Source organism: Psittacula echo (assembly GCF_963264785.1).
Source record: "Psittacula echo genome assembly, chromosome: 15".
Lineage (NCBI taxonomy): Eukaryota > Metazoa > Chordata > Aves > Psittaciformes > Psittacidae > Psittacula > Psittacula echo.
Genome location: NC_137751.1, coordinates 11,758,595 through 11,773,655, shown reverse-complemented (window position 1 = coordinate 11,773,655; position 15,061 = coordinate 11,758,595). Strand labels below are relative to the sequence as shown.

General features: G+C 41.3%; 1 protein-coding gene across 4 annotated transcripts in view; it reads right to left on the bottom strand.

Moving 5' to 3' along the window:
- Positions 1-15,061, bottom strand: part of CUX1 (cut like homeobox 1) — a 269,114-nt gene that overhangs the window by 92,041 nt on the left and 162,012 nt on the right. For all 4 annotated transcript variants that reach the window (XM_080630203.1, XM_080630200.1, XM_080630201.1 and 1 more), the window contains exon 9: positions 4,933-4,981. In XM_080630203.1, coding sequence (XP_080486329.1) covers positions 4,933-4,981 — 49 coding nt within the window. The remainder of the gene's footprint in view (positions 1-4,932; positions 4,982-15,061) is intronic.

The window sequence follows — 15,061 nt, the reverse complement described above, 5'->3', positions numbered from 1 at the left end:
TCACAAGTAATTCTGCTGAAGTTAATGAGCCCAGTTATGGCAGTAATCACCAGGCTTGGTTTTAAGTGCTTGAAGCTGCCGTTCTTACTTGCAAGCTGCTGCAGAAGCTCTGTTTCTCAGAGTATGAGATCAATTACAGCGAACTGGTTCAATGGGCTTTCATTTTCTAACTTTTGAGCCATACAAATGTATTTGAAACCCTTGAAACGAACCCAGCTTTCCCAGAACAACAGCCAGGTTATCCGAAAATCTACGCCATGAAAGGTTCTTCAAGGCTCTGGCACCTAGTTTTTCCAGCAATGGAATATTACATGAAAAAAAGTCAAAAGGCCCTCCAACAAACAGAAGAGGTTGGGTTGTCTTCACTCTTGTCTTCAGGCTACTGCACTTTCCTTTGTGCACTGAAAGGCTGCCAGATAAATGTATTCCCAACTGAAGGCCAAGCATTTACAGGAAACTCCTGTGCTTGCATGAAAATAGTATTAACCGTATTTTGCCTTTATACAGCACCTCTCTGTGCAAGGATCTTAATGCACTTTATAAAGCAAATGTTAGTATCCCCATTTTACAGGTAGTGAAATCATAGGATGAAGGGAATGACCTCATCTGCTAGGGAATATCATCTGCTTCTTATCTCCAACCTGAACTTCCCCTGTTTCAGTTTGAACCCATCACCCCTTGTCCTATTGCTACAGTCCCTGATGAAGAGTCCCTCTCCAGCATCCTCGCAGGTCCCCTTCAGATACCGGAGGCTTCTTGATTTTTAAACAATGTGAACTGAATATCTAAAGCTAGCAAAGAAATCTGGATAGATCAGTGGCATCAAACCACAAACACTCAATACTAGAACCTTAAAATGAGCTTCTCTCCCTTTTTTTTTAACACTCCAAATTATTCCTGTTTTCACAACATAAGAATTATTCTTTTTAGCCAAAACCTCCGCTTTTCCCATGCGCAATGGGCTGGCTCCAGGTTGCTACATGAAGTATAGAAACAGAAGGATAATTCATTTGAATAAATCTGTCATCCCAAAGATTCCTGACTTACTGCCATAAACACTGAGGAGAAAGGTGTAAACTTGAAAAGGTACAGAAAAGTGCTAACCATAAATATTTGTGTCAAATATACATTCACACAACTGTAACTGTTGCAAATGCAGAAAAAAAGTACCCTGGAGCTTCATTAACTTCCCTGATTGGAAATTGTAATATTCTGGGAATCAAACAATAAAAAATTCAAAGATGTTCTATCCCAAACTATGATAAATCATTTATTTTGACAAGTACGCAGAGTTTAGCTTTAATTATTTATTATTATACTTCGTAGCATATCAGAAAATATGCAATGATTTATTGTGCAAAATGAAATCTTAATAAAACGAGTCCCTTCCCCAAACTATGGGATTATTAAATCTTCATGGAAATGGGGCGTGAACTCTCAGGTTATTTTCATTATTGAGCTGCTGGGTTAGTAAAGTGAAATAAGCCATTCCCATTGCATTTAGTTGTATTTTGACCTCAGCCCTTTCCAGACCCAGGCCATACAAGCCAAGGAGGGGACCTGAGAGGGATCACATACCCCAGCTGCCAATGCCAGCAGCTCTTCTGTCTTGCAGATGACACAGCTGCACCTAACACTAGTGGGGGCTGTTACCTTCAGACTGTACACCCCTGCTGAAGCTACATGTTATGGAGCTGATGGCTCCTCTCTGGGCAGGCCTAGGTAGACCAGCCATCTTCATGTACTATTAATGTCTTTTTTGTACCACTTCATAGCTTTCTGGACTTTAAAGTGGAAGAGTCACTCCATAGGCCATCGCTGACAGCCACCTCCCAGCCAGGATCCACCTCACCATAAGAGTGCTGCCATCACATTGCTACCTCCAGCAGCCACCTCCAACCCCCCCACCCAGCTTGCTGCTTTCACGGGAGTGATTGATTTCTCTTGTTGATTAGGGTTGCAGTTTATACATTGCATTAATGATACAATGGAGAGAGACCGAGCTTTGCAGTCACTAGCCCTTTTTCTCTCTAAGCAGAAAATTGAAAAGCTCACTGGTATTTAAAGGTAATTATTTCTATGAGCTAGTAATTTCATCTGGGGATGACAGCACACAAACAAGCCCCAAAAGCTCCTGCATGAAACAATCTGAGGATCCAAATGAGGAAAAAACAGTGGGGGAAGAGACATGGTGGAGTCTGAAGATTAAGAATGGCCTATGCTTTACCCAACAGGACATAAGGGTGGGGAGTTACATCAGCTCTGTTCCCAAGGCTTTCACCACCCAGAATATGTCAGTGAGCATCATGCATCCTCTCGTTATTGCAGAACTGGAGGGGAAAATGGCACTCTCCACCTCTTAAGAGTCAGAGGTGCCCTCACATAGAGCAAGGGAAGCTCATAAATGCCAGCTCTGGATTCAGAAAGGGCAGCAACCGAGACAGGGATTTTCAAGAAATATCAGATATTTAAAAATTTACAGCAAATATTTTTCACATTTTCAGTAAAAACATTTTCCTGTTTTGTAAATTTCTGCTCCAAATCCCTGTCATTTGGGAATCTGTTTTAATTCCAGAGCAGCAAAACCTCCCATGAGAATCAGCAAGGCAATCTATCCTGAACGCAAGAGTCATGCTGAGCATCACTCTTTACAGGTAGCCTTAATAATGGGGAATAAGTACTTACTGAAATGGTAAAAGGAAATGTTAGTTTAACTGTTAAATACATAATTACTTTAAGTACTTGTTTCTGCAATTGTAACACTTGAGCCTGATGCAAACTCACTTTCTGGCCTGTGCAACGGATTTAATTTCTTCTAATTCTTTCTTTCAGCTATAAAGAGGGAAAACATGGGAATTGCTGCTACAAAGAATCCTTATTATAGAAGTGTTTTAGAAAGGTAAAGCATCACATAAGACAAGGACTATGGGCATGTTCCAGCAAAGCAGCTGAGCTACTCCAGGAGCTCACTCACGAACTTTCCTTTCCCTGTCTGCTCCAAGGCCACCCACTCCCCTCGTGTCCCTCATCTCAGCACTGCTGGAAAATCTGGCCCCTTCACTCCAAATCCAGGCTTTCCTGCAGTTACTGAGCTCAATGGAATCAGTGAAGGGTCCCCCAATTGCAAAAGCTGCTGCTAGGGAGGGGACAGGGCCAGAGCAGCTGGGAGGGGGAAGGAGATGGAGAAGGGTGAGACAGAATCACCTCTTCTGCCTTTACAACAGCACGGATGAATTGCACACTGATGTTTACACACAGAGTTTGCTGAATTGCAACCAAAGGAAGCGTTATGCACATAAGCAGCTATAACTTTTGGTTGATTAAACAAAAAAGTCCCCAAAATAAAGTAAAAAAAAAAACCCAACCAAATGCATTGCAAGTTTGTTCAGAAAAATAGACAGAAAAATATCTTTAACATTTCTAGATAAATAGATATATTCCATTTTAGTATGGCAATGAGGACATCAAAAATACCTGTTCTTTAACTACAACCCCCTTTCTACCTAGAGAAAAGAAAAAACCTACTGGGTAAATCATTGCTGTAACTGCAAAATGTGCTGCCTTTGCAAAACCCACAAAATAATTCTACTAAAACATCTTTAACACCTACATCATTTCTAAAAAGTCTACAGATTTTCAAATAATTACTAGCACTTTCATAAATATTTAATGCTGTCTACAAAAGTTCTTTGACAGAACTAAAAACCCACTGCACAAACCCCAGTTTTCTTTTACTGACTGAATAATCAACCCAACAACTTCCAAATCTGCCTTCTGCTTCATTAGTATTTTTCCAATTTATAAAGCACTGATGTAAGGGACAATAAACTTGCTGTACTTGTCAGCTGCACCAGGGGAGTGTGGGGCTGAAAGCTGAGCTAGCAAAAGGAAAAGACAAAACAAAACAGCAGCTGGAGAGGGTTTAGTTTTCAACAGGGATCAGTGACCTGGTCTGGCTCCACAAGCATTAGTGACAGCATGAGGCGTGCAGCAGGACTGCATGGTGGGGCAGGAGCTGCAACTGTTCCTCCTGGGAGTGAGCTGCTCTTAGGTCAGCTTCAAATGGATCATGAAACCATAACCTGAGAGACTTTAGATCTATCATCTCTGATCTTACCTGACAGGGATTAACAAAGCTCACCAATAAGCAAATGCCCGGTTGAGGTTCCCCTCTGTGAAACCATCACCTGCATGTCCATACACACCTCCTCCTTCATCACCTCAGTTACTCGAAGTACAGACTCGACCAGAAGGGCACTTTGCTTGGGTGTTAGGTTTGGGTTTTTAGAGGTTTTCATTTGCAAAAGTTCCATACAACCGTGCCACTTCCTTGGGAGTGTGTGCGCTGTGAGGGGACGTGGGAGAGACATTTCACAGTCTACCAAATTAGCATCTGCAGGAACAAATTGCAATGTCTTTGTTCTCCTGCATGGCACAGCCTGATCCAACCCTTGCTAAAAATTAACACAGCAATAAAACAGATCAGAAAAAGAAGGAAAAAGAAAAGCCCAGAGAAGCCCACAAAAGCTGGAGCTGCAGCAGGAGGTCAGGCCTTCCTAGGTTAGGCTGCTGGCAGCCCTGCCATTGCTGCAGGGCAGCAGCCATGTAATTTGGGCAAACCAGTTACCTGCACGTCTGAGTAAGGGCCAACATGATGGATTTAGAAACATAAACCCAAGAGTAACTATAGTGGGAAACTTAATTTTAAATAATTAGAAGGTAAATATAAGGCAAGCAGCGCTCCACTATGCATACAATCCTTACAGAGTATCCCTGAAGAGCTCTAGTTTCCTCTAAATTTGCATAGTTTCTTACTCTATGCAGTTACAACTGCTAAGTGCACATAAAAGAACTGTCATGAAATCCAGAGAAGGGGGAAAAAAAGATCAAGTCACGCTTAGAATTTTATAGGGGACTCATTTAGAATCCTACCTGATTTGCTCTTTCAAGGTCTGTCATGATCATCTCGATTTCATCAGCCCTGGGAGAACAAGAGAGCAGAAGTACTGTTATCACATGAAGAATGCCTGCTATATGAGTTCATGCACAGCACAATTGCAACATTCACACAAACAATACCAATTTTCAGTATGTTTTTGAAAGGACACAGGGAGACTGATCAGCCAGTCTTCTGAGTGGTGAAATCCTCTCAGGTTTCAGCTCCGGGGACTGGTTTGCAAGTCTCCAATTGCTTTGCCTGTTCCTTTTTTGCAGCGAAAGGGGGAATATGAATAATGAGTATCTGAGCATATTCATTAGATCTTTGAGGATCTTACTCCCGAACCTTCTGCAGAAGGGCAGTGTCATCTCTCCTACACGTAAAGGTGCTTCTCAAGTGATAATTACAGAGAAGTCAAACACTACAGTTGACTACAGTCAACTACTTGTATACACATACACAAAAGTAGCCTGTTATTCTTCTGTTTCAGCATGCTTAGATGTTTGGTTCTAAACTTAGCAAAAGAAAAAAATATCCTGAGGTCAAAGAGACCAAGAAACTTAATTTTACATTACACAGAAAAGAGGCTGTTGACACGTATTTATGAAACTCTAAATTTAGACTCAGGCTCTTAATGCACATTGCAAAGCTGAATAGGAAAGTCAAAGGGTTGAAAACTATGCAGTCAAGGAAAACCAGATCCTTCACGTACATGCATTAGGTGGCAGCTACCATCCCTGACCCTTTAAAGCCCCAGCATTTCTAAGACATCACACAAACGGACCTAATCCTTAAGCAATCTTTTTGTATCCTCATGCTGAATCATGGGCAGATGCTCCACACTCATGCTCTCACCTGTGCAAGGTACCAGGAAAAGAGCCTACAGACCTAAAAGTATGCTCTTTATCAATGTAATTAGATATATTACTCCTCCCCAGACATTTTGCCTGTCTTGTATCTCTGGACCATATGGAAGCAATAAACACTATCCTCATCTCCTATGAGCAGCAGCTTTAACCAGCAAGTCCTTTTGCAATCTGCCAACACCATAATGTCTGGGTTTTGTTTTTAATCTGTAGCAGATCATTATCAGTAAAAGCTGTGAAATACCAGAATTCCCTTCCTTTACCCATGGAGGGAAGTCAGGGCTTGGTTTTCTGCTGATCCCACAGAAGATCCATTTTGCTACACAGGTGTTTGCTGGGAAAGATGTTTAATGGAAGTACATCAGGGTACTGGCACATTCAACACTTCATCATGACACTGAATATTGACTTACTCAACAGTGTGTCAGGGCTCTACATGCACACTCAGGGAAATGAAGTAAAAGATCATAATAAGTAAATGTGTATGTATATACATTAATGGAAAATTATTTTTAATTACAGCCTTTAATGTTGTTGGGGTAACATGAATTGCCTTTTGGAAAAGTCTTTTGGACAATAATGGAAAACAGATTAACATGTGTTTTCTTGTGCAGGAGAAGCTAATGTGCTCTTACACTGGAAAGGACTCATGCACACAATGTTTTGAATTAATAATAAATAACAGACATTAGTTACTGAATTGAACAATCATTCCTTGGGCAAATAAGGATCCAAAGTGTGCAGGGAGTAGCCAGAAGACAAACCTGGGCAGGTTAACATAAACCTACAACAACACTTTCGATCTCTTTAGCCTCTGTAGTTGTGAAACGTCTTTTGTTTTAGACTCCAGCCCAAAATACTTGTTAACTCAGTTATGAAAACAACAGTATTTCACATGGAAAAGATGTCCCTAAGACCACGCAAGTGACCCCACTGTGTATCTGTAAGACAGGAATGAGAGCATCCTAACGCACCAAAAAAAGAAAGATGCTTCCCAGCATTTTACAAATATTTTAAGCCAGGATAGTTTAAGGATCCTCTTTATATAAGCTTATGCATTCATGCTGAATTTATGCGTGAATGCCTCAGGTTATATGGAGCCAGTAAATGATGTCTGGATTATGTCACTGCCTCCCAGATCAGAGCTGGGAATGTCCCACCCCAACACGCATCCTACAGCTTAAGCAAACCCAGTTTCCACTTGCTTCTCAGTAGGCTTTGGAGAACAATAAGATCACTGGGGTGCCAGGTATAAGCCAAAGGTCTCAAGAACTGCAGAACCTGAGAAGAGCAAAGGACTCAGAAGCACTAAACCCTTGGACCAGGAGAGGAAGAAAATAAGATGGAGAAAAGATGATTATTCTGATGCAGAATTGATGAGTGGGAAGGGGCAGAAGAGTGAGGGAGGCTGGATCCATCACAGGACCCTCAGCCACCTTTAAAGGTCTTAGAGGCCAGTCAAGGGAGCCAAGAGCAGGGAAACAGATGGAGACAGCAAAGCGAGAGAAGGAACAGAGGGATGTCCTAGGCCAAAGAACCCACGGGAGATGGGACCAAGAGCAGTGAAGCAGAGGAATACCCTGGACCAGCGGAAAGCTCTGTGACAGCCACTAGAACAGGCTGAAACAGAGGACGGTGCCTGAAAACAAGGTGGAAGGACTCAGGAGAATCCTGTATTTAAAATGGACAGAAGTATTAATAGGGGTATTTGTATGCTGTTCTGGCTGGGGTCAGGATTTAAGAGCTCTATTACAGCACTGGTATACGCAGCCAATTACAAAAGAAAGCAACCGAGGATATAGAATGCCATAAAAGTGACATTTCTGCCCTTCAGCATGCACAGATAATTCTGACTGAATCCAGCAGAAGTGTCAAACTGTAGCCAAGGGCAAAATTGCCCCTTTGTCCTTGTATCCAGACACACCAGCTGACTGATCCTGAACTCTCCTTTCCCTCATACATATTTTCTACCTAGCTTTTCCACACACAATCTGTCTCTGCACACTTAAAAGGATGTAACATCCCCCAAAAAATTCAAACAAAACACCTCCAGCCTAGCAGGGGAGGTTAATGCTGCAACCATAAATGTTATCTTTAAGTAAAGTAATGAATTAAATTACTCTATATTCTTTCCTAGCACAAGTGTCAACAGCATTCAGAAGAATCTTCAAAAGGAATTCAGTCTTTTCATTTTAAAAGCTCAACTACCACATCAGTGGCTGGCACTCAGCAGTCTAAAATCACTTACTTGAGAAAGTCTCTAATAGCTACATTCACTGTTTGCTCAGCAGAAGTATTTATTATGAAATAAATTACAGTTCTCACACCTTTTATGCACTCGCAGAAGCAACTTGCATTGATTTATTGTTTACAAAGCACCATGTCGAATTCAAACCTGCAAGGTATGAGGAAACACCACTTTGGCTCACTGTGTTAGTCCCACACAGGTCATTTTTGAGGTATTCACCATTTGCTCATTTTCAGTCCTTCCTATTTCAATATTTCTCTTTATCTCAATGGAATTACCTGACAGGCAAAATACCATCTTGTCCTGCAGGTTTTCACTGAAAATCTGATGGGAACCCTGAAGGGAACAATGGCCAAGTTCAGCAAATCTGTAGTTAAGGACTGACCCAAAATTTCTGACCAAAGTCATTCCATGGGAACTAAACTCACTTATAAGAGACACAGACCTGGTGATTTTACCTTTAACTTTCTTCATTCCTGAAGCAACACATGACTTGGCCTCTAGTGAGTGCCTGGATTCCTCCATCACTCAAAAGCTGAAGGCAAGAGGAAGAACCCCAAAGTTCTCTCTTTCTTCAGATGGGTACAGAGGGTAACTAGTCACAAGAACACCTTTTGCTAAAATATACTGATATTTATGGTGATTTACAGCAGATTTCTACATTGCAACTCAACAGTATTCAGGGTTTGTGTCAAGGGTGATACTTTCTTAACACTAAAACAGACCATGCAAAAAAGAGTGGTTAAAGCTCTTTTCAGGAACAACTATTCCTACCCTCTGTTTCCTCATTCCACAGATAATACAATCATTTATCTGATCTAATTCCTTGTAAGATCTGTGTCAGAGGAAAAGTTATCATGTAGCAAGACAGCTTTACAGTCTTGTTCCAAGTTTCAACACTTCCAGGCTAAGGAATTTAGGCAATTCAATTTTAAGCCCAAGCATTTGGCATTACAGAATAAGCACCATCAAGTAAAAAGAACCTGAACTGTTGAAACAGCACGACCATGAAATATTCTATTATTTCTTCTCTTGCTAGTGTGTTTGAAGTGAAAACCAAAGCCCACTAAAAGCTGTACATTTTACAAGGTAGAAGCTTTTACCAGCCACGAAAGAGCCCTCAAAGCTCACATGCCACCTATAAAAGAGGAGTTTAAACAAGAACACCCCACTTTTCAAATCAATTGCTGATGGGAAATGAAAACTGCAGAAAGGCTCCATTTTCCTTTTAAGATCAAGATAAGTGATTCCGGTTTGAGCAGCGTAACAAGCAAGCAACTTCAAGAATTGGTAATGTGGAAGCAGCTCAGTTATTCTAAATACAATCCAATCAGATAAAACCCCTAAACACCATGAAGCTCTTCACTTGCAAGCAAGAAGAATCTGAACTTCATGATGAAAATCCAGTTGATCCAACTCCTTCATTTAGATCCCAGCTTAAAGAGGAAGAAACAGCTCCTTTTTTATTAACATGACAAGTGAATGGTTTGCCAAATCTCATGGCTACAGCCCCCTAAACCTTGACACTTACTGGACCTTGAAGGAAACTGCTGTTGGATTCTTTATACATGGAAGAACTGAAAAATACAGATGACACTTGTGAAATTGCAGTCAGTGGCGTGGCCAAGAAACCTCACTGGTGGGGCAGATGAGTATTCTGGTCTGGCAAAACCCATTTCTTCCCACACATTTGTTTTCTTTACAAACACGTCTCAGTTTCCTGGTCAGAGCAAAGGGACTATGGAGCCACTGGCGCTTGTTAAAATGTTCTAATTACCAAAACATTTATGCAGGCAATTTCAACCTAAAAGCAGACATTATCAACTCTTGTGCAGTTATGGTTAAGTAAGGAAAAAACATAAATCCTACTTGTAACATGTATCTGTGATTGACACAGAGCAGATTTTGGCCAAATTAGGTAAACATGTTACCCTTTCTAAATCACAGGCAGCATAACCTAGGACTTTGCTAACCCAAGGCAAAATGCGAAGAGTTATCTGGGACATTTTCAGGGGAAAGAAAAGAAGAAGGGACAGAACATGGGGGCGGGGGGACACGCAAAAAGCAGTGCACTGAATTCTTTCAAGTTTCAAGACAGTTTCTATCAGGGAAGGTTCCTGGGTCTAGGAAGTAATTTCAAATCACTAAACAACATTAAAATTGCCTGCAGCCCAGTGATCGTGGCGTTCACTCAGGGCACAAGAGCGTTCCAGCATCTGAATAGGCTATTTTAGTTTTTCTTTAAGCAAAAAAGAAGCATGACAAATTTGCTACTCAAATTCAAGACTCTTTTTAAGCTTTGCTGGTAGATGCCCTCCTCTAATCCCTGCACCTCAGTGACCATGCCAAGGTGCCCTTGCTGCTGGCTTGCATAGTTTCCAGGAAAGAAAGAAGAACCATCCAAGCTCTTAGAAATTTTCCATTAGAAACCAATATAACCCCCCCCACTAATTTTCTTGCACCTTATAACTATCACTATACACATAGCTTAGGTATTTTTAGAATTCATAATGATTCTAATCCAACAAACATCTAATAGGTAAATCTGCTGTTACTGCTAATACAACCTCCAAAAGTAAGAGACACAAAGGTTGTACAAAGAAAGAAGTTATTTCAGCACAACCAGTACAGCACGCCAAAGGGCAAGAACTCACACTTTTTACTACTAAGTTCTTACATCTACTTTTCAAATTGCAAGAGCTATAGGTTAATATTTTCTTTCACAGGAACCCTCTAAGGATCTTCAGATCAGATAATCCTTTTTCCAACGCCATATAAATCCAGGCCTCTTGTAAAAGAATTCCTCTGTTGGGGGATTCATAAATCCACCAACTTTAGTAATGAATTGGGTGTTTCCTTTCCTAGGAACTCAACTGAAGAAAAAAATCCTCTCTCTGCTAAGCAGCAAAACACTGAAGGCTTTAAATTGAGAGATCAAAGAAAGGCTGGCTTCAGGTGCTCAGCGATTACCCATTACATCACTGGGATTAATCTGGGGAACGGTTAAATGTCCACTGTACAGTGTCCAGACCCCTTTCTGCAGTTATCCTATACTAAATCAAGTTCCTCCCCTAGCAAAAAGGAGCCTCAATGCCAACTATTTCAGGATTTGGGGGGGTTTATTAGAATTAATTCTTGTTTCCTCTCATTTCTAGCCCTGTAACCATGCAGTGCTCTGCATACAGATTCAAGCTGAAAAACTAAACCAAGCCTCACGCAAAGATCTCTCATTAAGCACACTAGGTTAGTGTCATAAGTACCGGGATCAAGCTGTTGCACCAGCTGCAGGTATGATCTTCCAATAAACGATGTCCTAAGCGCTTGAAAGATGTCAAGTGATCATCAAATATTGATAAAGGTTAAAGAAACTGCTTATAAAGCCCAAGATATTGAGCAATACTTGGACAATATAAGACAAGATTTATCTCGATCGTTAGAAGGAAAAGATCCTACGAATAAAACATCTTTCAGTCCATAGGAAAACAGTTTTCCAAGAAAACCTGCTCAGCACTTTGTTCTTCTCTTTCATGCTTAAGTCAGGATTTCAAGGATAAGGTAAGAAAATTATGTCTGCAATTACAAAGTTTTAAACACAATAGAAATCAGCTTTTTTGCAGTGACACACCAGAGAGTAGAGTTTCTAAAGATCAGCAGTGTTGTCCTAATCATTTCTACAGAGAGAAATTGATATGAGTGACAGTAATTCATATGCTCAATAAAATATAAAGAGGAAAAAATAAGAACACTATCTAATAGGTAACATCAACTCATGGAACTCCAGAGTTGTTAATTCCCATAGTGTTACACATACATGACCCTGGCTCACTTTGAAAATATGAAGAAGAAAGCCTAATGTAAGCAGCTGGAATAAAGAAAAGGCACACTGGTAGCTCAATATATGGTATACCTTTGGTACATGATGACAATACCATTTTCTTATTGTGGCACATATTTACATATATTGTACCACAGCCAGTATGAATCTTAGCTCCCCATACTGCTCAATCCCCCATTTAAACGCCTCTTACTCAACTTTCTTTGTGTTTTCATTGTGCTTTTCTCTCCACAAGAACAGGTCTCTTGTGAACTTCATGTCCAGCCAGCAAGCTGTCCATTACAGACAGGAAAAGAACTGAAGGAAAACCTTTTTCTCCTAGTCTCATGATCAAACATGTCCTCTTCCACAATGCATTTTAACTTTACCCCACAAAAGCCCTGTGAGTAGTGTTAAAATCAGTAATTAAGAGTGTTCAGATTTGGATCACTCTGGATTTCCTTCCACCTCAGACCACTGGTGACAATCCTTTGGGCCACAGAGGACTTCAAAGAAGTTTGCTGAAACATGAGAGAATTTCTGCACCTGAAATTTGCAGAATGACCTTGCCTAGACAAACCTAAAACTCGGTTTCCACTAACTTCTGACAGAGCTGGTGAGAAGTCTGCAACCTCAGACCTGTGGGCTCCTGCTCCTCCTTCTAGTACTGGCAGGCAGAGAAGAGTTCAATTCAATCCTGCAATTCAATTCTGCTGTAATCATCCTGACCTGCCTTTAGAGACTGCTGAGAAAAGGAGAAGAACTTTCTGATATTTAATTTTTGATGTATTTATGCCCAAATCCCCCCTGCATCAATGTCCTGAGATTGAGACACTCCATCAGTACAAAGCCACCAGGTTTGCAGGACTAAGTCCTGAGGGTGAGGACCACAATATCCAGGTTCAGGTTATGCTGAATATTCATGCTCAGAGGAGCAGATTTAGACAAACAAACATTTCCAGCTGCCTTCCTGGCCACTGCCCATCTGCACTGTGCTGTGCCCTGGGTAGCAGCAGTCCCTGCCTGATCCAATACTATGGCTCTGAGGTTTTTCTAACAATGGAAGATGACACAGATGCAGCGAACTCTCCATTTCCTAGTGGCTTCTGTTACAAATTGAAAGAGCTTACTGCAATTTCCCTCTCCTGACTTCAGCTGATTCAATAATACACCAGAATTTAAACACAGACACCCTTCCCTCTCCCTCACTTGCACACAAAGCATATCAAAAGCATGGAATTACTCCTGACTTGGCCTTGAGCAGCCAACATGATGTCAATTTTACATGTTTTATAAAGCAACAGCATGTAGAAAGCAACTCAAATGCAGGTCATATCAAGCATGTGACCCACAGAGCAATCAAAGACTGCCTGAAACTGTCATTCAAGGTTCAATCATCTTCTTCCACAAAAATGAAACATCTGTGGCCCAGAGAATTAAGTTATGTATTGCATAATTCATCTGGTGTCTGCCACAGCAGCCATTTTAATGCTCTAGTGATAAACATGTTTGATTATTTTTGTTTCCTGTTGCCTCCATGGTATTTCTATTTATCTACCCATAGTACAACGCACAATGGAGATAACAAATATACAGAGCAGTGCTACAGTTGGCTGATAAAATGTGGGAAATCGACAGTGTTATTAATCACATGAAGGCAGCGTCATTATTAAACCTGAGGTTCCCTGTAATTGTACTCACTTTAGTTCTTTTGGGTACACTCTGTAGTTAAGATTCGATGATGAAATCACTGTTTCCCAAGGATCCAGGATGAACTTCAGAGGTCTTTCTAACAGAAAGCTGTTCTCCTCATACACAAAGCAAGTTTCTCACTGTTTCCCATGTTCTCCATCCCCTCACTTCTTTTTGTTCCTGACAAAAGCAGGAGGAACATGCAGCTCCTACCAGACAATGCACAGGATCATTCTCTGTTCGCTTATTCCATTAGTGGGTTTGTGGTCCACACTGTGAGAAACCCTAATCCAAAACATCCTTTGCAAGTCATTTTGGGCAGTCATTATTTTATTAATGGTAGCTTAGTTCAATTCACTCCCAAACTTGTAAAGCCTAACACTTTCTCACCTGCCATGAACCCCCCTGACTTTCAGAACATGTCCCTGCAGAGGAGGTGGGAATTTTGAAGCTCTGAATCCATACCCTGCACTCTGGGTGTTTATTCCTGTTGCCAGGAGCTGACAATTTCTGCAGTCTCCTCACAGACCTTTAGATGTCAGTTAATGTGTTAAACAATTAAACAGAGCCACTATCATTTGTGCCAAATTTAACTGACTTGGTTGATACCAGCTTACTCCAAAAAGGTTCTGTGCACTGGCCTGATGGAAGCAAGCGTCAGCCTCTGAAGTGGTGGAGTCAGACTTATTCTTACCCATTTTCATGATTTGGAATCTATAGGATTCCCACAGTGAGCAAAACCCTCACTGTAAACCAGCAAGTCAGCAGTACTGCAAAACCTGATTTGGCAGGCCCAGAGGTTTACACGGCACCCTGAGAGCTCACATGCTGTTTCCTGTGATGCTCTACATGGAGGCGAATCAGTGGATAAAACAACACATCCTCCCTTAAGCCCAAATCCAAATAAAGCACTGTTTCCTATCGATTGTTCCTAAAAGTTGTTTAGACAGTATCTACTGTAATAATATAAGCTGTCCCATCTGTGGTTTGTATCTGCCCTCCATTGCTCCTTCCTCCCGCAATATTTCCACTCTCTTATCCCCTAAATGTCATCTCTTCACCTCCCAGCCCACAGATGGAAACATGGATTATGGATGCTTTCCAAGAACACATACGTGGTTGATCAAGTGGCAAGACAGAGGCAACTGCTGCTCCCTCAACCTGCAGCCCTCTACTCAAACCGTCTTTCCTATCCATTCCCAATTGCTACAAGATTCACCAGACCTCTCTGTGACGGGGGTTTCTAATGCCATTAATTACTGCTGAAGACAATCATCAGCTTCCAAGTTAATTTAGGAGAGGAACTGACAAACTGCAAACTGATCACTGGCAGTAGAACAGACCACGAGCTCATGGAAGCTTCATTTCCTTAGGAAGCCAGGCTAAGGCCTGTGGTCATGCAGTGCTGCTGCTGGCTCCATGCACACAGACACACAAAACAGGCTGCTCTACTCCCTCTGCACCAGAGCACAACTTGCCAGTTTTTATTTTACTTGAAAAAG